At 45.9% G+C, this 22,647-nt stretch overlaps 1 protein-coding gene across 1 annotated transcript; it reads left to right on the top strand.

Moving 5' to 3' along the window:
* Positions 1–112: 112 nt before the first annotated feature.
* ccdc191 (coiled-coil domain containing 191) lies at positions 113–22,638 on the top strand. The gene is made up of 17 exons (XM_056299865.1): positions 113–187; positions 853–891; positions 983–1,115; positions 1,237–1,389; positions 1,851–2,029; positions 2,203–2,426; positions 8,429–8,579; positions 10,052–10,242; positions 11,266–11,563; positions 13,114–13,622; positions 15,493–15,584; positions 16,096–16,178; positions 16,402–16,503; positions 16,746–16,889; positions 19,553–19,705; positions 19,884–20,038; positions 22,408–22,638. Exons 1-17 carry the CDS (start codon positions 113–115, stop codon positions 22,574–22,576), a joined length of 2,850 nt encoding a protein of 949 aa, XP_056155840.1. The 3' UTR covers positions 22,577–22,638.
* Positions 22,639–22,647: the final 9 nt, after the last annotated feature.

The following is a 22,647-nucleotide window of genomic DNA, read 5'->3' as shown; positions in this document are numbered from 1 at the left end:
GCCGGCTGAGATGAGTGTGCGATGTGCGTGGGTTTGGTACGAGTTAGATAAGTTGTTTTACACCGCACTTAGGTTAGCAACGTAAACCCTCACGGTTAGCTCATAACTAATGATGGCATACTCAGGACACAATCCTCCCCTGTTTAGCTGGAGGAGAGTTACCAGCTCTGAAACACCTGCACACAAGGTGAGTTGTGAGGAGGATAATGACAGATAAGCCGCCAGGTTTACAGCAGCTGTAATGATGGTAGACGTCCTATCGTCACCATCACCAGAATGAAAGAAGCTAGTCTGTGCAGCAAAATAACCTGAGGAGAGATTAATACTTGCCTTGTCATTTTCAACATCAAATATATTATGGGAGTTACATTGTACATTCTCTATCATCCGTTTTCAATACCCCCCCCCCCAGAGAGATAAACCACATTATTAAAAGTGCCCCCGCGTCTTTCTGAATGAAGGAGAACTGCAAACGCATGTAGCTACGTATGAGATCCTATTTTGTATTCCGGTGTCTGGGGGTGGTTTAGAAATGGCATACAGATGGCTTTTCTCTGATACTCTGGTGTCTGCGGTGTGAGTCAGGGAAAGCTGAATGGCTGTAAGTGAGGCACTGACTTTTTGATGTCAGAAAAAGGAATCTGAAAATAACCTGACTGCAGTGGCTAAACTTTCCTCTGAAATAATCCACAGACAACCGGGTTCATGGTTTGTATGCTGCGCCTGCACCTCATGTAGTCTGAACTTGTCTAGGTTGTACAAGCAGAAGAGAGGTGACAGGAAGAGTCACACTTTTTCATAAACCCCGTGGACCCTTTCTAAGTCATGAACATATTCCTATTTCAGCAACAGATGCAGCTGAAGAATGATGACATTGATCAATGGATGAAGGTGAGAAAAGCCTCATCACTACCTTATGTGTGTTTGTGTGTGCATGTGTCTGTCTGACATCCCCGCCATTCATAAAAATTCTTGTCCACAGAAAGTGGAGATGGCTTCTGCATATGCCGTGTCTGAAGTTTTAGCTCCGAGAAAACGTTCAAGGACAAAAAGCCATGCAATGGCCTTGCAAAGCACCGATCAGCTACAAGATCATGATGAAGCTTACAGCGAAGGTAGATCAATCCATGCAAATAATAATATTAATAGTCTCCAGAGAACCAAGGGAATAACAATTTTAGCCTTCCCAGCAGCAGACTAAACAATGGACTGCATTTAGAAACTTGTGTGTTGCAGCTCAGGCTCTTCTTAGCGATTGGATGACCAGTAAATTGCATCTGGAGCTGGAGTTGGGGGAAGAAGGTAACCTGATTGGCTCAAATGAAATGAGCAGGCCTGATGCCATGGGCGCTGCTCAGCCTGCTGCCCTGGACTTCAGTAACTTTGATGGTATGAAGCGTGGATGGAAATTATATTATTCTGCTAAACAAAAGCTAATGATTAATAATCCATGCTAATTGTGAATTAGCCTTGACTGCTACTTCTGACCAGAATGGTGATGTGGGCAGTTGGAGGTTGTAAAAAGACACGCATAACTGGCCCATAAAATTCAGAGGTCATGTGGTATCATGTATTTGTAAAAAGTCTCTCTGTTAATGTCAGGTGTGTATAGTTTGTTGTCCACTAATGTGGGTTTTAATAATGTAACATAATTATTTTTGCCTAAGATATATAAGAATAAATGAAATCAAACATATGGCCTATCTTTCGCCATTTGATGGATAAACTTAGTTAACTCTTAAACTGTCCCAGTCGTTTAACACCCTTCGTTTCTGACACAATGTTTTACAAGTTCTCCCTCTCACACACACATGAATGCCATCATTACTGAAACGATGGCACATTCTCAGACCTGTACAATCACCTGGCTGAAGAAGAGGAGAACAACACGGTCACTACAATCCTGCAGGACCTGATGGAGCGAGAGGTGTTGGACTGCAGGGCAGTGAAAGACCTGGCATTGGACTGGGAACAAACTGTGAAAAAAATGAAGGACCCCACCATCACCATGGACGAACGACACAAACAGGTTAGTCGTCAGAATTGTAATGGAGCGGTTGTGGATTCTTGAGGTTTTAGAAGAGATTTTAGTGCCTTAAACGATAAAGAGTCGACCTGTGAGTTGCACTGTGACAGAATTGGAACAGCAGGGACTTGTGCTGTGCTGTCACTCCAACTGATCGCTGCTGATTGCCACTGAAGGTACGCGAGAACAGAGCGCGACGAGAGGCTGAAAGGCAGAGGCAGCAGAGGGAGAAGGTGGCACAGCGGGAGGCCAAAGAGGAGGCAAACAGGCGGGAGCGACAAGAGGAGGCTAAGAAAAGGCAGGAGGGGCGCAGGCAGGAGGAGATGGTGCAGCAGGAGATGGTGAAACTGCGTCGCCAGATGGCGGAGAGAAGATGCGTGGAGCAGCTGGTTAGACAGAGGTACGATATTCACAGTGGCCACTCAGCCTGTGATGACCGCGGGAAGAAATATTCTCCTCATTCGAAATAAGCATCCATCACTGACTGCATTATTTGAGACCTTATCTGTTACATATACACCTTTCCAAAGTAGAGTAGATTGAATTGAACAGACCGATGGAGTCAAGAGGATGGATGAGCAAGCTTATGTTGAGCAAGCCCCCGTCCCTACGAACAAAGTGGTCTTGAGAAAGGTAACTGTTGCACCAAAAGAGCTCTTTAGCCAGTGCAACAACGTTGTGGATATAAAGGCCCTTTCCGTAATTCTGAATATGTTCTAAGCTTAATTTGCCCGCTCAGACAAGAGTTTTAAAAAACAGATACATGCAAGTGAACATACCACATGTACTATTCACATATACTTGCTATGTAATAATCATATGTTTAACCCTGAGCAGTAGGGCTCAAAGCCACAAGGTTTTAAACAAATAATGATCCTTTATAAGTCCAGAGTTCACAGTCGACAAGGGCGATGAAGGATTAACCGTAACTAACCAAAGGGCTATAGTTTTACCTTGAGCAAAGAATATTAAGAGTTGCTGTCAAAGAGTTTTCTCTCCTCAGTTTATTAAGGTAATGGAAGCTGATGGACTTGTATCTGCCTTATGGAATTAATTCATATGATTTGCATTCCAAAAAAAAAATAAAAGTAATTTATTTTTAATATGTTTGGAGTCAGTAGCGTGCTCAGTCCTCTCTGTAGTTAAATAATATATTTGCTGGGTGCTCTTTGGTCCAAGGTTAATAGTTTCAGATGAGAAAAAGAGAACAAATCTCTCTGACCAAGGCACTCCGTGTAATTAAAAATGTCATTATTGAAACTTGGACATATCCAAAAAGGACCTAAAAATGCCCACGCGTAGCGGCTTGGGCCTTCTTCAGGGCATAGTGAGACAAAACAGGAGTGAATGGTTTTTGTGCAGGCACAGAGCACAGGTGTTAGTTGCTTGATTGGATCTGAAGCAACCAATTACTAAGACCCGCCCCTCACACAGATCCTAGAGAGCAATCACGTGCCAAACACAGTTCATTGTAAAAAGAAAACAAAAACACAGATTAAGTGTACACACACCCACAACTATATCACAATAAAGGTACATGCTCACAGTGACTCAGAAAAACAGTAGACTATAAATTAGACATTTTTACAAAAAAGGCCTATAGTCTATCTCCTCGTTCAAACCTGGATATTCCATTGCCTTAAAATTCCAGATCCAAAAAGTTTCCTGCTGCAGGAACTTTTTCAATCTGTCCCCCCCACGTACAGATTTCTTTATCATCTCAATACCCTGGACTCTTAAGGATGAAGGGTCGCTATGGTGCAATACTCTATAGTGTTTGGCCATTGGATAATCTTCATTGTTGATCCTTATTGCATATTTGTGTTCAGAAAAACGTTCTTTTAATTTCCTCTTTGTCCTACCTACGTAAAAGCACCCACATGGGCACTGTAGGCGATATACAACAAACTCAGAATTACAATTGATAAAGCCATTGGTTTTGTATTCCTTTTGGGTTTTCAGGTCAAGGAATGTCTTGCACTGAGTGACACCCTCACAGTGTTTACATGACCCGCACTTATAAGTTCCCCAAAGGTCTTTATGCAACCATGTTTTTTCTTTTGAGCCTGGCAGGTAACTCCTGACAAGTTTGTCTTTTATAGAAGGTGCTTTTCTGAACACTGTCATAGGTGGATTTGGGAAAATGTCCTTTAGAAGTGGATCACTATTAATCATTTTCCAAATGGACCTGATTATTTGTTTCATCCTGGAGGCACAGCGGCTGTATTGTGTGATGAAGCATGGTCTGGGATTGTTTTTAACCATATTAGTTTTCTTCTTTTTCTTTGAGGGGTCAGACCGATTTTGAGACTGGGCTTTTTTTATTGCACCATCAATCAAAACTGGGGAATAACCCCTTTCACAAAATCTCAATTTCATGTCTTTGGTCTGTTTTTCAAAATCTGAATCATTGCTGCAAATGCGTTTCAAACGCTGAAACTGTCCAAAGGGAATGTTGTCTTTAAGTCCCTTGGCATGGAAACTGTCAGATCTGAGTAAAGTGTTCCTGTCTGTACTCTTTCTATATATTGTGGTTTGTAGAGAGCCACTCCCATCAATAGAAATCGATAAGTCTAGAAAGTTTACAGACATTTTGGAATAGTCAATTGACAACTTGATGTTAGGATTTGTCACATTGATATAACCATGGAATTGTAAGAGTTCACCCTCACTTCCTGACCAACTTAAAAGGATGTCATCAATAAAGCCACCCCAAAATACAATCTTATCACAAAAATGATTATTTAGTTGATTGTATATGAATGTTTCTTCCCAGTGACCCAAGAAAAGGTTTGCATAATTCGGCGCAAAACACGCACCCATAGCTGTGCCTTTAAGCTGTCTGTAAAAAGAGTCCTGGAAAAGAAAGACATTATTGTGTAAATTCCATTCTGTCAGAGTGAGTAAAAATTGGTTGGGTGGTACGCTATCAGACCGGAATGACAAATAATGCTGTAAAGCTAACAGGCCTTCCTGGTGGTCAATATTAGTATAAAGAGAGGCTACATCCAAAGTCACCATGAAACCGTCAGTAGCATTGTTAATATTCATCAGTTTGCCTAAAACATCAGTGGTATCCTCAATGAAAGACGGGAGATCCCGCACTAAAGGTTTTATAAAAAAGTCCACAAACTGGGAACACGGCTCTGTCAATGATCCGTTGCCTGAGATGATTGGTCTCCCCTCAGGGTGCGACAGATTCTTGTGGATCTTAGGCAGCATGTAAAAACATGGCATTTGTGGATTCTCATTCATCAGAAATGCAAATTCATTGTCTGAGATCCAATTCTGGTCTTTCCCATGAGATAAGATGGCCCTTAGCTCAGTTTTCATTGCCTCAGTTGGGTTTCTTTTCAGTTGTTCATAGTAGAGACTATTGCCCCGTTGCCTTTGAGCTTCAGTGACATAGTAACTTTTATCCATTACCACCACTGCACCGCCTTTATCAGCAGGCTTGATAATAATTTGTTAATTTTTTGTCAAAGATTCAAGTGCTTCTCTCTCATTTCTTGTAAGGTTGTCTTTCACTTTTTTCTGTCTAATACAAAACATTTCATCCATATCATGTGAGACTTTTTTGGTAAAAGCAATCAAAGTGGGATTGGTGCACATTGGCATGAAATTAGACTTAGGTTTAAAGAGTGTCTTGGCACCACAAGTGGAATTAGAGTTCACATTAGGTGTGCTGTTTAAGTGTTTATTATTTTGATGGTACCACACTTTTAAATGAAGATTCCTATAGAATCTAAAAGGGTCCACTTTTGTTTTAAATTCACCAGCATTACACATAGGGGCAAAGGTTAGTCCTTTTGATAGCATAGTCACAGAGTCTTGTGTCAATGTACATTTAGCGATATTGATTAGGGTGAACTCTTACAATTCCATGATTATATCAATGCGACAAATTCTAACATCAAGTTGTCAATTGACTATTCCAAAATGTCTGTAAACTTTCTAGACTTATCGATTTCTATTGATGGGAGTGGCTCTCTACAAACCACAATATATAGAAAGAGAACAGACAGGAACACTTTACTCAGATCTGACAGTTTCCATGCCAAGGGAGTTAAAAAGACATGAATTTGAGATTTTGTGAAAGGGGTTATTCCCCAGTTTTGATTGATGGTGCAATAAAAAAAAGCCCAGTCTCAAAATCGGTCTGACCGCTTAAAGAAAAAGAAGAAAACTAATATGGTTAAAAACAATCCCAGACCATGCTTCATCACACAATACAGCCGCTGTGCCTCCAGGATGAAGCAAATAATCAGGTCCATTTGGAAAATGATTAATAGTGATCCACTTCTAAAGGACATTTTCCCAAATCCACCTATGACAGTGTTCAGAAAAGCACCTTCTATAAAAGACAAACTTGTCAGGAGTTACCTGCCAGGCTCAAAAGAAAAAACATGGTTGCATAAAGACCTTTGGGGAACTTCTAAGTGCGGGTCATGTAAACACTGTGAGGGTGTCACTCAGTGCAAGACATTCCTTGACCTGAAAACCCAAAAGGAATACAAAACCAATGGCTTTATCAATTGTTATTCTGAGTTTGTTGTATATCGCCTACAGTGCCCATGTGGGTGCTTTTACGTAGGTAGGACAAAGAGCAAATTAAAAGAACGTTTTTCTGAACACAAATATGCAATAAGGATCAACAATGAAGATTATCCAATGGCCAAACACTATAGAGAAATACACCATAGCGACCCTTCATCCTTAAGAGTCCAGGGTATTGAGATGATAAAGAAATCTGTACGTGGGGGGGGCAGATTGAAAAAGTTGCTGCAGCAGGAAACTTTTTGGAACCGGAATTTTAAGGCAATGGAATATCCAGGTTTGAACGAGGAGATAGACTATAGGCCTTTTTTGTAAAAATGTCTAATTTATCATCTACTGTTTTTCCGAGTCACTGTGAACATGTACCTTTATTGTGATATAGTTGGGGGTGTGTGTACACTTAATCTGTGTTTTTGTTTCCTTTTTATAATGAACTGTGTTTGGTGTGTGATTGCTCTCTAGGATCTGTGTGAGGGGCGGGTCTTAGCAGTTGGTTGCTTCAGATCCAATCAAGCAACTAACACCTGAGCTCTGTGCCTGCACAAAAACCATTCACTCCTGTTTTGTCTCACCATGCCCTGAAGAAGGCCCAAGCCACTACGCGTGGGCATTTTTAGGTCCTTTTTGGATATGTCCAAGTTTCAATAACGACATTTTTAATTACATGGAGTGCCTTGGTCAGAGAGATTTGTTCTCTTTTTCTCATCTGAAACTATTAACCTTGGACCAAAGAGCACCCAACAAGTATATTACTTAACTACAGAGAGGACTGAGCACGCCACTGACGCCAAACATAATTTATATCTAAATTTGGTATAACGCTAAAGATGGGTGGCACGGTCGTGTAGTGCTTAGCACGGTCGCCTCACAGCAATAAGGTCCTGGGTTCGAGCCCCGGGGTAGTCCAACCTTGGGGGTCGTCCCGGGTCGTCCTCTGTGTGGAGTTTGCATGTTCTCCCCGTGTCTGCTTGGCTTTCCTCCGGGTGCTCCGGTTTCCTCCCACAGTCTGAAGACATGTAGGTCAGGTGAATCGGCCGTACTAAATTGTCCCTAGGTATGAATGTGTGTGTATGTCGGCTCTGTGTGATGGCCTGGTGGCCTGTCCAGGTGTCTCCCCACCTGCCGCCCAATGACTGCTGGGATAGGCTCTAGCATCCCCGCGACCTGAGAGCAGGATAAGCGTTTTGGATAATGGCTGGCTGGATAATGCTAAAGATGACAAACAAGATACCATTATTTCACGTGGTTTATTCACAGAAATATGCACAGGGTGGTATTTTTGTACCCTCGCACTCCCTTTATAGAGTCCAAACTCCACATGCCTTCCAGCATCTGCTCCTTCCATTAAAAGACCTGATAAACCTTCTCATGTACTCTAATGTATACCCAGGAGAGCGTGGGCTAGTCGCTTTGAGGAATGAGAATCTGTCTACATCACAGCACCAGCATGATCTATGAATGTTGAGTAGAAATAAGGGCTTATCAACACACGTACACTTCAAGCACTAACATAAATATTCACTTAAAATTCTCATGTCAGCAAGGTTACTGTAATTCTCTCCCAAAAACACAGCACTCTTTGTAAAGTCTTCTCTCCTCAGCCTACGCCCCTGTTTGCCCTGGAGATTGTCCTCTACATATAAAGGCTCCATTTACTCCAAAACACCTGCTGGTATAAATTGGCGTTCTTGCATCATTTTCTCTCTCTTTTTGTTTGCTTCCTCCCTCCATTCAACATTTTTTCTTCGCCCTTACGCTTTTGTCCTTACAGACCCTGATATCGCTTTGCATGAGGGGTACCAGGGTCCATCACCTCTTGACCTTGTTCTTCTCATTGTCCAACAGGGAGAAGGAGAGGATGGACAAGCAAGTGGCCAACAGGAGCCTCCAGTCAGCATCTCTGCTCCCCACAAAACAGCTCCAGGACAAAGAGACCGCACTACAGTTATACAAAGAACAGGAAGTTCAGGCCAGAATTTATATTCTCAACCTCAAGGTTAGCACATACGCACTCTGTCTGGTTATGTTTTTTTTGGGGGGGGGGGGATTTTTCCCCCTTTTTCTCCCAATTGTACTTGGCCATTACCGCACTCTTCCGAGCCGTCCCGGTCGCTGCTCCACCCCCTCTGCCGATCCGGGGAGGGCTGCAAGACTACCACATGCCACCTCCAATACATGTGGAGTCACCAGCCGCTTCTTTTCACCTGACAGTGAGGAGTTTCACCAGGGGGACATAGCGCGTGGGAGGACCACGCTATTCCCCCCAGTTCCCCCTGACCAACCAGAGGAGGCGCTAGTGCAGCGACCAGGACACATACGCACATCCAGCTTCCCACTCGCAGAGACAACCAATAGTGTCTGTAGGGACGCCTGACTAAGCTGGAGGTAACACGGGGATTTGAACTGGCGATCCCTGTGTTGGTAGGCTACGGAATAGACTGCTGCACTACCCGGACACCCTCTGGTTGTGTTTTTATTCTAAAAATGGCCGTGTGTGTGTGTGTGTGTGTGTGTGTGTGTGTGTGTGTGTGTGTGTGTGTGTGTGTGCGTGTGCATGCTTGTGTTTGTTAACAGAGGGGCTTGGCAAAAATTCAGTATTATCATCTTTCAATGCTGTTGTGTCAGGATGAAACTAGGATATTGTCATATTGTGATACACAATTTTGTCATCTAAAATAATGATAATAAGAGTGTGTTACCTAAACTCTCTCACAAAATGAGGTCTGAAATATATGAGGGGTATTATCTGAAAACCAGTTGTGGTTTAACTAGAGTTGGGCAATATATGGATATAATATTGATGTCATGATATGAGACCAGATGTGTTGTGGGACTGTGCTTCTGGTGATATGGTGATATAACTTAAATGTAGTCATCCCCGGGTCTTAAAGGCTGCATTACAGTAAAGTCAGACAATTTTCTGGACTTATTCAACTGTTTTAGCTGAGCGGAACGAACAATGAATGTCTCTACCTGCTTTGTCATCATATCCAGATTACCAGTGATCATTTCTCCACATTTTCTTGTGTGTAAATATCTTATGAAAGCATCAACAGCCATCCCCAAATTATTGTCACCTTATCATCCATCCATCCATTATCCAAACCGCTTATCCTGCTCTCCGGGTCACGGGGATGCTGGAGCCTATCAATATTGAGATATTCAGTGAAAACAGGTTTAATATTACACTCTATATTACCAAACAGCTGAACGTGATGAACCTCACTTTGATCCTTCAACATGGCATTTTTGCATAAGTATTTAAGTATAGCTATTTATTTAAGTATAAGTAATAATGATTATTACTATTTATTATTAAGTAAACAGAAATTGTGATTTACCTTTATTTATTGATATTGTGTAAAATTCCCTATTGTTATCATGATAATAATATTTTCCATTATTGCCAAGCAATATTAGTGTGCATGTTTATGAGTACCAGTTTGTTTGTGTTTATGTTGGTTCTAGTGCATGCAGAGGCATTTCTCTGGATGGTATTCGGTGCTGTTGGAGAAGCGGATCCGTTTGGGTAAGGCTGCCGCCCTCTGTGATTGGAGGAGAAAACTGAGGGCATGGCGAGCCTGGCGAGCGCTGGTGTGGTCAGCGCGAAAACAGCGGGAAACGGAGAGAACGGAGGAGGAGCTACGGGACGACAACAGGCAAGCAAACAACAGAGATAACTGAACCGGCACTTCATTAACCTTAGGGAAGGATGTTTGGAGAGAGGCCTGGATTTTTTTTCCGGCAAGCTGTGTATTTTCTGCAACAACATTAGTATTACATAATTCATGACTGCTGCTCAGTTTAGTCTTTAGTATTCCCCGTTTGGGATGATTCAACAGAATATCAGTAAACCCATTCTTGAGGGCGTCCGGGTGGTGTGGTGGTCTATTCTGTTGCCTATACACGGGGATCGTCGATTCGATTCCCCGTGTTACCTCCAGCTTGGTCGGGCGTCCCTACAGACACAATTGGCCGTGTCTGTGGGTGGGAAGCCGGATGTGGGTACGTGTCCTGGTCGCTGCACTAGCACCTCCTCTGGTCGGTCGGGGCACTTGTTCGGGGGGGAGGGGGAACTGGGGGGAATAGCGTGATCCTCCCACGCGCTACGTCCCCCTGGCGAAACTCCTCACTGTCAGGTGAAAAGAAGCGGCTGGCGACTCCACATGTATCGGATGAGGCATGTGGTAGTCTGCAGCCCTCCCCGGATTGGCAGAGGGGGTGGAGCAGCGACCGGGACAGCTCAGAAGAGTGGGGTAATTTGCCGGATACAATTGGGGAGAAAAAGGGGTGGGGGGGATAAAAATAAATAAATAAAATAAACCTGTCGTTTCACAGGGACTAACCACTAGTCCTGGCTTCAACTCCACAGCCGAATTTCTTGATATTTCCATGGGTCCTCTCACCTCGCTGAAAACAAATACACATTTAGGGGGAAGTTAGTTGGGCACACTCCTCTCCTGGCCAATGTTCATCCCCTCACCCCACTGGCCAAAACCACAACTGTCACAAACTAGACTACAGCTAGCAAGACAGGGGCCAGACTGACTGAAATGGAATTGAATTGTGGTTTTCTGGCTGATAGGAGTTTTTTTTATATTCTTTCACCCTAATTGAAAAGGAATCATTGAGCACAACAAATGAGCCTTAGAAAAATGTGGTCCTACGTTATCTTCCTCCAGAGGATGCCAGCTGGCCACAGAGAGTGACCGGAGGCGATTGCTACGGCGATGTTTAAGTGACTGGCAGCTGTGGTGTCGGGTGGAAAGGGAGCAACGGGAGCTTTTGGCACGGAAGGCGGAAACTCGACGCAAGATGGCCGCCCTAATCAACTCTGCTTCGACTGGCAAGCTCAAGGCCACAGAAACCAAAGCGTACTCTGCAATAATGGCCTCCCCTGAGACACCTGACCAACCTGAGACCACTGACGTGGAGAGAAGCACACTAAAAAATCCCACTATCATCAGCAAAGACGCACAGGTGCAAATGATGCTCACGGTTATAAAATACATACAGTCGGTTGATTCTTTCCACCGGAAACAACTAAAAGTTAAGTACTGGCGAGATGGGGAGTTAAAAGTAGAGGACTGTCCCAGGAATTATTTAGTTCCACTCTGATATTAAATGAGGAGCGAGACAAAAATGTCTTACAGTATTGTCACACTTTTTAATATGTTCATGAACAGACACACCAAGCCTAGATATTTAAGTGCGTGCCCTGATCTCAGAGCCCACTCCCTTTATATACCTTTATATACCTTGCTGCACAAACTGCTTATTGCGAACAAGTCTGAGTTATGGTCAAAATAGTACATACCCAGAGTCTCTCCCTAATCCTGTCTGGAAAATGTAGCTCATCTTTATTTCTGCACTGTCATCCTAATGGATAACAGAACTTGCTCAGAGTTCATAGGTCAGGTCTCCGCTCGTCCTTATCATCCCGCTCGTAATTCTCCAGCACCGTTCCTGCAGACCTCATGACACTCGAGTCAAGTTTATTTATATAGTCCAGTATCACAAATTACAAATTTGCCTCAAGGGGCTTTACAGGCCCTCACATCGGATAAGGAGCAACTCCCTAAAAAAAAAAACGTTAACAGGGAGAAAAAAAATAGGTAGAAACCTCAGGGAGAGCAACAGAGGAGGGGTCTCTCCCATCTCTCTCAGGTGGGTGTCCCACACGTTCCTCCGCCATCAGCCAACAGTCGACAACAGCCCTTCACTATTTCACACAGGAGGAAACACTTTATAGCACCACCTTTGACCTGCCACACCTGAGCTCCAAACATCCATCCAAGCAGCCTGAACGTAGTGTAGCTGATACAGGGTCAAAGATTAAAAGTAAGCAAGCATCATATATGAACTGCCCTCACAAGGACTCATCCAAACCATGAATGAAACATGACGCAGGTGGTGCTAAAAGCCTAATTAGGCAGGCAATAAGCATGATTTTTGCATTCATTAAGAGAAAACCATGCAGTCCCTGGTTTCGGGAGCTGAACAAATAAGTTTTGTTCCTCAATTACTCTTTTTTTTTTTTTGCACGAGGTGACCTATTCATAAGTTCATCATCTGGGGAGCGAAACTCTTAATACCGAAAATATTCACAACCTAATCAGGTTTCACACGAGAAAATAAGAGCGAAAGAAAAGTAAAAGGGATGAGTAAATATAGAGGGTGTGCACGGGGGCCGGTGGTAGTGTGTGTGTGTTTGGGGGGGGGTAGCGGTGTGTGGTGATGTTAGAACAGATGGGAAAATATAAAAGAAGAATAAGAGATGGAGAATAATGGAACAGAACCCAAGGGACAGAAGAAAGGGAATAGGAGATGAATTTGGTGGCTGAGCAGTTATGTTTTGGTTTCGTTTGTTTTTCCGCTGGAGGTCAGCGGCGGTGCCATATGTGCCGCCAGCCATCTGCTGCTGGTGCGTGAAGCCGTGGTTGGTTTCAGCAGGGGTTGAGTTTACTTGTAGTAGAAGTGAGATATGTATTCCCCCTCCTCTTTAAGCTATGCCTCAACTTCTACTTCAGGCCGGGTTTTATCTGCTCCCCATGTTTGATAATGCCTCCCTCTCTGGTCTGCTTTCTGTGTCCCTGTTGGAAAATCACCAAAAGTCAGGTGCTCAAGCCCCCGCCGCCGCCAGCCTGCCGAATCCGGATAAAACGTCAGCTGGGGCCGCGGCTAAACTTTTATCCTGTGCCCGGCCCACCCAGCCGTGGCAGGTAAGCCGACGCCACGCGGGGCTGACAGCAGGTGAGCTTCACCGAGCACAGAGGAGAGCTGCTGAGGGGGAAGATGGCGGTGGCGCCGGCGGACACAATGCATCACGAGCCGGCCGGTTTGAACACCGGCATGCCGCTCAGCAGCGAACCATCCAACAGCAGAGGAAACTTCTCAGAGACCAGCATGAAGGACTGGAGCAGCTGCAGGAGGAACACAGAGCCATGGGGTTGAAGCTGGAGGTGCAGAGAGCTGTCCAGCGGTCAAACTCTGCTGCCTCGGGGCAAAGGGGCTGCAACCTTGACTCTAAGGGGCAGAGGTAGGCTCATTGTGCTGCAGGAAATAGAAAAGAGCCTCTCTAAACCCCGTAGACATCTTATGAAGTTCTGTTTTTTGCTGTAAGACTTGCCTATTGCTGGCCTATGAAACTCTGGTGGTCCACATAAGGAGAGGTTTTGTAAGTTTAAACAAACTGGCTCTGCTTCCTTATGCACACACAGTCAGGGTTATATTGTATCCATTAGCCATTCATAAAATAAAAAATATTATTAGAATTGTATTCCTTAAGGATTGGCCATTTCCATCCAAAAACCAGGAAACTCATTTGTTGGAAGTCTTTAAATGTCTTCTGATATCAAGATAATATGAATGTGGGCATCAGGGTAGCATGGTGGCCTATTCCATTGCCTACCAACACGGGGATCACCTGTTCGAATCCCCGTGTTACCTCCGGCTCAGTCGGGCATCCCTACAGACACAATTGGTAATAAATAATGTGAACGCAAACCATACAAAGTTACTTAGATAGACATTTTGCAACTGCTATAACCCCCACCCCTTAAGACTGGAGGATGGGGTTGTTTTTGGGTGTAACTGAGGAAAGAACAATGTGTTGAATTCATCCGCAACAATAATTGACTTCATTGAGGTGCAGAGCGATCACGTTCAAGGATCGGCTTTATTAAAAGAATATACCGCATTCTCCCGAGAAGTCCCTCCAAGTCAGGCTAATGTGAGATATTCCGTGTTATTCATTACAGTCTGTTGAATCCGGAGTAGTCAAGCGTGGAAATGCACTACACCCAATTAGCTGAATATTAGTCTCTCATTATTGCTGTGGGTGACTGAGATGTAATTTTATGCAAATAATATCAGTGTCGGTGTACAGCCACAGTTTTATTGCGTCTGGCCCTGGGCGCTCTGTGTTCGCTGCTGCTCATACATACACAAGATAACTAGCTCTGCACTCAGCAGAAATGAAAACGATGGATGTAAACGCTGGGAATTGTGGCGAAGCACTGGTCATTAAGTATGCTGAGTTGTTGGAGTATAGGGGTGTATATGCCTAGGCTGAGACTATATGATGAAGTCTGTCATGAAATACTTCTCCCTATACTGAAGTTTCTCTCTGGAAGTGACAAGGCCATACATTGTTAATTTTACTGTCTCTTTAACTCCAGTTAAATTCCCCAACTCAAAAAAGAAAAAAAAATTTTTTTTTTTGAATTTTCCCCCCTTGGTCGGGCGTCCCTACAGACACAGTTCGCTGTGTCTATGGGTGGGAAGCCAGATGTGGGTCCCGGTTGCTGCACTAACGCCTCCTCTGGTCAGTTGGGGCACCTGTTCGGGGGGGGGGACTGGGGGAATGGCGTGATCCTCCCACGCGCTACGCCCCCCTGGAGAAACTCCTCACTGTCAGGTGAAAAGCAGTGGCTGGCGACTCCACATGTATCGGAGGAGGCATGTGGTAGTCTGCAGCCCTCCCCAGAGCTGCAGAGGGGGTGGAGCGACCGGGACGGCTCAGAAAAGAGTGGGGTAATTGGCCAAGTACAGCTGGGGAGACCTCCCCGCACCCCCCCCAAAAAAAAAAAACTCTTTAAATTAATTGATTTAACCATTTTTGCAACTCCAGGCTTAAGTACGCTTTCTGACAAAAATATTCGTAAAATGTTCCACGGCGCCTTTATTGAGGTGTGCATGCAGTAGTCTGAAACAGTCAGTCTGCAATATATACATTCTATATGATGCAAATTACTCAAGTTTGAATAAGTGCTTTATCTCCATTCCTCTATATGCGTCGTTCAGCGGGACTTGAACCCTGGAGCTGACTATAATAGGTTCGGTAGAATAAATATTGTCGTTATTTTTCACATCTCTTCCCGGTCTTTGTGTTGTGTTTGCTGCTGCAGATCTGTGAGGGAGGGTGGAGACACCAGCAACAGCTATTCAGCTCCCACAACAGCAGATGCCCGCAAGCCCTGCCCTCATCCAATCATTACGGGTCAGTCAGTGCATTTCTCCACACAATGAATTTACTCAAACATATGCATGTAGACATGTACACACACACACACACACACACACACACTCACAACCTGTACACACTAGAAAAGCATGTATCTGCCCCCAGAGAGACGGTCACGGAAAAGTTCAAGGTCTTTCGCTACAGCGCATAATGTAAATCATGGGAAATTTAATTTCATGGCTTTGAGTCAGATGCATAGAGCCATAACCTCTGCAGAAGAAATAAAAACCCAGGCCGAAGTTCCCTGAAAATAAGTCTGCCGGAGTTTTGCCTACGTGGCCAAAATTTAGAAAGGACACACACACACACACACACACACACACACACACACACACACACACACACACACACACACACACACACACACACACACACACACACACACACACAAACAGATCCACTCAGAAATACGCACAACTTGTTCACTCCTTTGTCTTTCTGTTACAACCCCCCCCCCCCCACACACACACACACACACACACAAAAGCTATGGAGGAGCGTGCTCGTCAGCGTGCGGAGCGAAGGAGAGAATTGGAGGAGCTGAAGAGAAAGAAGGAGGAGGAAAAGCTGGTAGGGAATAACCTTGTACAACCACAGGAAATTGTAATGGTGTGAGGTGGCTTTGTTGTCTGAAAAGTACAACACATAATAGTGGTGTATGATACATAAAGGCCGATGCTGACACTGGTATTGTGTGGAAAGGGGGTGAAAATGCTCTGTGTATGTTTGGGGGGAGGTGTAACTGGGTGAAACGGAGGGAGAAGAGAAAAAAAAAACATCACATCTTTCTCAGGCTCACATGAAAGCTGCTGTGGAAGAGAGGCAGAGGGAGGAGGAGGAGGAGAAACGCCAAGCAGCAGAGAGGAGGATGGAGGAGAGACGGCAAGCGAGAGAGGTGAGAGGCACTTCTTACTGTGTGACACTCAAAGACAGACTGAGAGACTTGAGTCAGAATACAGGAATCAGTCCTCCTCTCTGACGGTTACGCAATCACTCCCAGCAGAACTGCAGCCTTGTGACAACCTCCACAACTTGAGGACATGTAACATAGCCAGTATGTGTGTGTGTGTGTGTGTGTGTGTGTGTGTGTGTGTGTGTGTGCGGCGTGCATGTATGTGCGGGTGCACATGCATCCAGAGGGAACAGGAAAAGCAGAGGCAGTGTATGCGGTTGCAGGAGTTGAGGAGACTGGCCCAGCAGCACTACCATAGGAGCCTGTTACTGAGGCGAGGCTTTGCACCGTGGAAATGCCTCCTTCACCTCAAACAAACCAACATGCAGGTAATCACCAATCCTGGAAGGCCCGGCCCATTACAGTACCAGCAACGGCCGCCCCACTGTGGTCAAGCCTCGTTATAGTCCAGCCCTAGAGTTCCAGGGGTGACTCAGTAGCTATGATGAAGACACACCTGAACACACACAGCGTGGCATACTGTGTCATGCTAGGCTGTATATCCGCAGTCAGAGTACTCCTCCACATTAAATAGAGTGGTTATTTTGAGCAAACTGTTGGGTAACTAACACTCCCACATGATGACAGAATGACACATTCAGAACCACTTTGCTCCTCGAGTATCTCCCCCGTTGCTCCTGCCCTTGCAAGTCAAAGTCAAATTAAAACACATTTCAGTAGGATTTCTTTCTTCTCTGCCAGAAATCATTCCTAAAATGTCAAAAAACAATTTAAAGTATTGAGATGTCTTCAGAAATATGTTATAAATAAAAAACTGAAAATAATCCGTAAGTATTAACTTCCTTAGAATTAACAAATTAGATTGGGCCAGGTGTCCATCCATCCATCCATTATCCAAACCCCTTATCCAACTCAGGGTCACGGGATGCTGGAGCCTATCCCAGCAGTCATTGGGCAGCAGGTGGGGGAGACACCTTGCACAGGCTGCCAGTCCATCGCAGGGCCTGGGCCAGGTGTATTCAATATTATTGAGAGACTACGACTACTACTTTCGGCTGCTCCCATTAGGGGTCGCCACAGCAGATCATCCGTTTCCATTTCTTCCTGTCTTCTGCGTCTTCCTCTGTCACACCAGCCACTTGCATGTCTTCCCTCACCACATCCATAAACCTCCTCTTTGGCCTTCCTCTTTTCCTCTTTCCTGGCAGCTCCATATTCAGCATCCTTCTCCCAATATACTCAGCATCTCTCCTCCACACATGTCCAAACCATCTCAATCATGCCTCTCTTGCTTTGTCTCCAAACCGTCCAACCTGAGCGGTCCCTCAAATATAATCGTTCCTAATCCTGCCCTCCCTCGTTACTCCCAGTGAAAATCTTAGCATCTTCAACTCTGCCACCTCCAGCTCCGCCTCCTGTCTTTTCGTCAGTGCCACTGTCTCCAAACCATATAACATAGCTGGTCTCACAACCATCCTGTAAACCTTCCCTTTAACTCTTGCTGGTACCCTTCTGTCGCAAATCACTCCTGACACTCTTCTCCACCCACTCCACCCTGCCTGCACTCTCTTCTTCACCTCTCTACTGCACTCCCCGTTACTTTGGACAGTTGACCCCAAGTATTTAAACTCAAATGCCTTTGTCAACTCCACTCCTTGCATCCTGACCATTCCACTGTCCTCCCTCTCTTCACGCATAGGTATTCCATCTTGCTCCTACTGACTTTCATTCCTCTTCTCTCCAGTGCATACCTCCACCTCTCCAGGCTCTCCTCAACCTGCTCCCTACTCTCGCTACAGATCACAATGTCAATGTGTATATGAATATTATTGAGAGAGCATCCTGAATATATTAACATGTTCCACCTGTGGTGATTCAAATCCACTTGTGTTCAGCTGCAGGATTGTGCAGTAAATATCCATACTTGGTCCACGCTTGAAAACTTGGGCACTCGGAGTGTGCGCTCATGCAGGTAGTGTGTCCCGTTTCTATAAGCCAAAGCATAGTATGCATGATGTACACTTTATCTGCTCTGAAGCCAAGACCAGTGTGGAGCGGTGTTTGGCTGAGTTTGTATGACCCACAATGCACTGCATTGATGTTGTGACCAACGTCACCAACATTGTGAGATGGGTCCAACTGCCCAAGCGTTCAAGTGTGGATCAAGTGGGGGCGTCCAGGTAGCGTAGCGGTCTATTCCATTGCCTACCAACATGGGGATCCCGGTTCGAATCCCCGTGTTACCTCCGGCTTGGTCGGGCATCCCTACAGACACAATTGGCCGTGTCTGTGGGTGGGAAGCCGGATGTGGGTATGTGTCCTGGTCGCTGCACTAGCGCCTGCTCTGGTCGGTCGGGCCGCCTGTTCGGGGGAACTGGGGGGAATAGCGTGATCATCCCACATGCTATGCCCCCCTGGCGAAACTTCACTGTCAGGGGAAAAAAAGCGACTGGCGACTCCATGTGTCAGAGGAGGCATGTGGTAGTCTGCAGCCCTCCCCGGATCGGCAGAGGGGGTGGAGCAGCGACCGGGACGGCTCGGAAGAATGGGGTAATTGGCCGGATACAATTGGGGAGAAAAAGGGGGGGGGTGAAATCCAAAAAAGTGTGAATCAAGTAGATTGTGGGACAGGCTCACTATATCTGTAAGTTGTCATGACCGAAACAACCAGATCATCCCTGCTGCCATTAAAGTCAAGGAAGTGCTCGCAGAACGTAGAGATGAAGGCAAAAAGCTGAGTTATCCAGAAACTGACAAAGCTGTGAACCGCCCCCGGAGCAGTGTAAAGTCTTACAAAATGGAACAAATATAGCACAACCTGCACACCATCACGATCAGGCCGTTGTGCTGGTGTGATGAGCATTTGCCTGACGGTGGGAGGCAAAGGGGGAGAGGTGAGCGATGGTCATTTCGACAAATTCATGAATGTTAAAGCTGATGTAAACGTGGTGGAACATCACAGAAACACTCTCATGTTGCTAAACTAGACTCCCATTGTGCACTGGCAGTTTTCTCTTTCAATCCCCTCCAGCTGGCTGAGAACCACTGCAATCTCCATCTCCTGAGGAGGTTCACACTGGCCTGGCAGCAACATGCAGGCGAGTCCCTGTCTCACAAACAGGCCTTGGCTGACCAGCTTCACCGTCACGCTCTGCTTTGTAGGGGCATGGAGAGCTGGAAAAGAGTGAGTTGTGCACGCACACACTCACACTAACACACATGTCCAGTCAGGACTGTGGCCGTATTTTTGTTCTGGCATCTTCTCCGCCCTTCCCAATCTCCTCTTTGACCTGTGATTATTTGCAGTGTTACATCAGCGCTATAAAGTTCAAATGCAATTTTCTGGCCTTGGCTCGTTTCAGCTGAGGGACTGGCAGAGGATCCTGGAAGAGAGAGCAAGGCATTTCTATCGCACACACACCCTCAGGAGGTTTCTACTGGCACTCGCAGACCATGTGAGCATGGAGAGATTGGTACAGTGGGACCGCCAGGCACTGGCTCAGGATTACAGTGACAGGTTAGCCACCCGTATCTCCCACATGCACACACACACACCTTCACCCGAAACGAGTAAAACACAAGTTAATACAAAGATAGTATAATGATTCACTATCTCCATATTCAAATGTGAGGCTGCACCCTAGATGACAACACTGTTTGGTGCTCTGTAGTGTCCCTTGGCAAGATTTTCTGTTGTTCGATGGCACAGCGTAGCTGAGACGGCCGCAGGAGTTGCTTTTTGCCAGAACTGCTGTCGAGTTGACAAACAGAACTGCCGGTTGCCGGAACCGCTGCCGAGTTGACTGAGCAGAGCCGCCATGGTTTACCCTTTCCGGGTACTGACAGCTGGGTAGACTGTGCCCGGGGATTTGAATTCAGAGTTACCTTCCCCTAGCCTTTGCCTAAAGAGACATCAACCCGCAAGGCAGCAGGTGGATTTGAAATCAGAGTTCCCTTCTCCTATCCCAATGTGTTGGCTGGACTGGGCACCATGGGAAGTACCATATAGGCATGCAAGAGGACCAGATCTATCAGCAGGGACGTCGTCCTTAGCCAAAGGGCCCTTGCTGAGGTAAGGTGCTACCCCTCTACAGCCTGCGGTTGCAGTTTAGCGTCTTACCCAGAGCAAAAATCTCCCATATGGTGACCGTAAGATGCTCTGCGGCATTGCTGGAGGAATATACTATACCAATACACTTCAACAGCTAGCAAGTCCACTTGCATTACCAGCAGGCTACTGTTACTTGGGTGTAGCATAACCAACTTGTGGTTTAGTGGTAAACAGTAAAAAATTAAGGGGAACATGAATCATTATGATGCTGAAATGTGCTTTTTACTAGTTTGGGGGATTATATGGATTCATTTGTTATTGCAGCCATTCATATGCTAATGATCTTAGTCTAGCGCGAAGCTGTATCTATACTGTAGACATCCTACACCAGGACTTCTCAAAGCCCAGACCTCGGTCCACTGCCGGACCGAACAGCACATCAATCCAGACCCAGCCCGTACCGCGTTATGAATACAATACGTTATGAAGCGTAACATTTTCTATTTTGTGTGTTGTTGCTGCTGAGTTCACATGTTAAGGTTACACCGGAGACTTTGCCTTGGGGGTGTTGCCAAGCTTTTACTGCACTTACAGTAACGCAACGGGTGTAGTTGTCATCAACTCCAGTAATGCTATTTTCACTTCACCTGGTTCACTGTCTCTCCTCTGCTCCGCTCTGTGTGTGTGTGGGGGGGGGGGGGGGGGCCCTCAGCCCTCATTGAAATTCAGAATAGAAGAGAGCAGAGGAGAAAACTAGCGTGACCATAAATGACAGTAAGGAGCAGTTTTCGTTCGGGTTAGAGCCAATCAGAGGCCGAGTGGGGCAGGTCTTCACAGAACATTATAAAAGTAATAACTTTATAGCAAAAGTTATAAGTGAGTTGATTAAATGTTGTTTTGTTGTTGCCAGTCATTCCGGACGTCTGACCTTTAAGTAATAAGTTTGAGAAGTAACTACACTATACTACACTACACCATGGTTTCCCACTGCAGTTGTCTATTCTGTCCATTGCGAGTTAGACTGTATAACTGTTGTGTAGTGTCTAAAAGGCAGGATGACGAGCCATGTAGTCTCCTGGATTTCTTTGCTTCTCTCTCTACCGGAGAGACCACGTCTGTAGACTGATCGGTGACCTGACCCGGATCAATATTATTTTTTTATCCAAAAAGAAAAGTCTTTTTAAAAGTAGTTCAAAAGTCAGGGCGTCCGGGTAGCGTGGCGGTCTATTCCGTTGCCTACCAACACGGGGATCGCCGGTTCGAATCCCTGTGTTACCTCCGGCTTGGTTGGGCGTCCCCATACACACAATTGGCCGTATCCGCGGGTGGTAAGCCGGATGTGGGTATGTGTCCTGGTTGCTGCACTAGCGCCTCCTCTGGTCGGTCGGGGCACCTTTTCAGGGGGGAGGGGGAACTAGGGGGAATAGCGTGATCCTCCCACGCGCTACGCCCCCCCCCGGGGAAACTCCTCACTGTCAGGTGAAAAGAAGCGGCTGGTGACTCCACATGTATGGGAGGAGGCATGTGGTAGTCTGCAGCCCTCCCCAAATCGGCAGAGGGGGCGGAGCAGCGACCGGGACGGCTCAGAAGAGTGGGGTAATAGTGGCTGCACTGCACAGAAACCTGAGCATTTATTGACTCCATCACCTCAACTGGGATGAGACTGAGGGGAGGAAGCACACGCCGGGTGACTCACTTCTCATTTCGAATGAGATCCCAACCAGGAACGTTTCTGGACAGGTTGTGAAGCTCCCCTTATCCCAAGAGGGCCCCTGATTTCAAGACCATCGTGTTAACCGGCCTCGCATTGTTTTTCCCGTGCAACTGTGTTTCAGACGGGTGCTGCGGAGCTGTCTCCTGGCCTGGCGGCGGTTTCCCCGTCTGCAGCGCGAGGAGCGAGAGAGGGAGGCGAGACGAGAGCGGCTGAGACGGAAAGTTGCCGAGGTTCTGCCCGACTTCTGCCGCTCTCCGCTGGAGAGCCTGAGGGAGCCATCCTCGCTTTAAAGACACTACACACATCCGTAGAGCTAGCCTCTCCCTCTCTCCTCTTCTCTCTCTCATCAAACACGCCGGAG

The sequence above is a fragment of the Lampris incognitus genome, chromosome 19 (genome assembly GCF_029633865.1).
Source record: "Lampris incognitus isolate fLamInc1 chromosome 19, fLamInc1.hap2, whole genome shotgun sequence".
Lineage (NCBI taxonomy): Eukaryota > Metazoa > Chordata > Actinopteri > Lampriformes > Lampridae > Lampris > Lampris incognitus.
This window is presented reverse-complemented; position numbering and strand designations above follow the sequence as displayed.

Excerpts from the sequence above, each read along its gene's own strand:
- ccdc191 (XM_056299865.1), top strand. The coding sequence starts at position 113 with ATGGCATACTCAGGACACAATCCTCCCCTGTTTAGCTGGAGGAGAGTT. Across the intron at positions 2,427-8,428 it reads GAGCAGCTGGTTAGACAGAG|GGAGAAGGAGAGGATGGACA; the intron begins GTACGATATTCA and ends ATTGTCCAACAG. Across the intron at positions 19,706-19,883 it reads GCATGGAGAGCTGGAAAAGA|CTGAGGGACTGGCAGAGGAT; the intron begins GTGAGTTGTGCA and ends GGCTCGTTTCAG.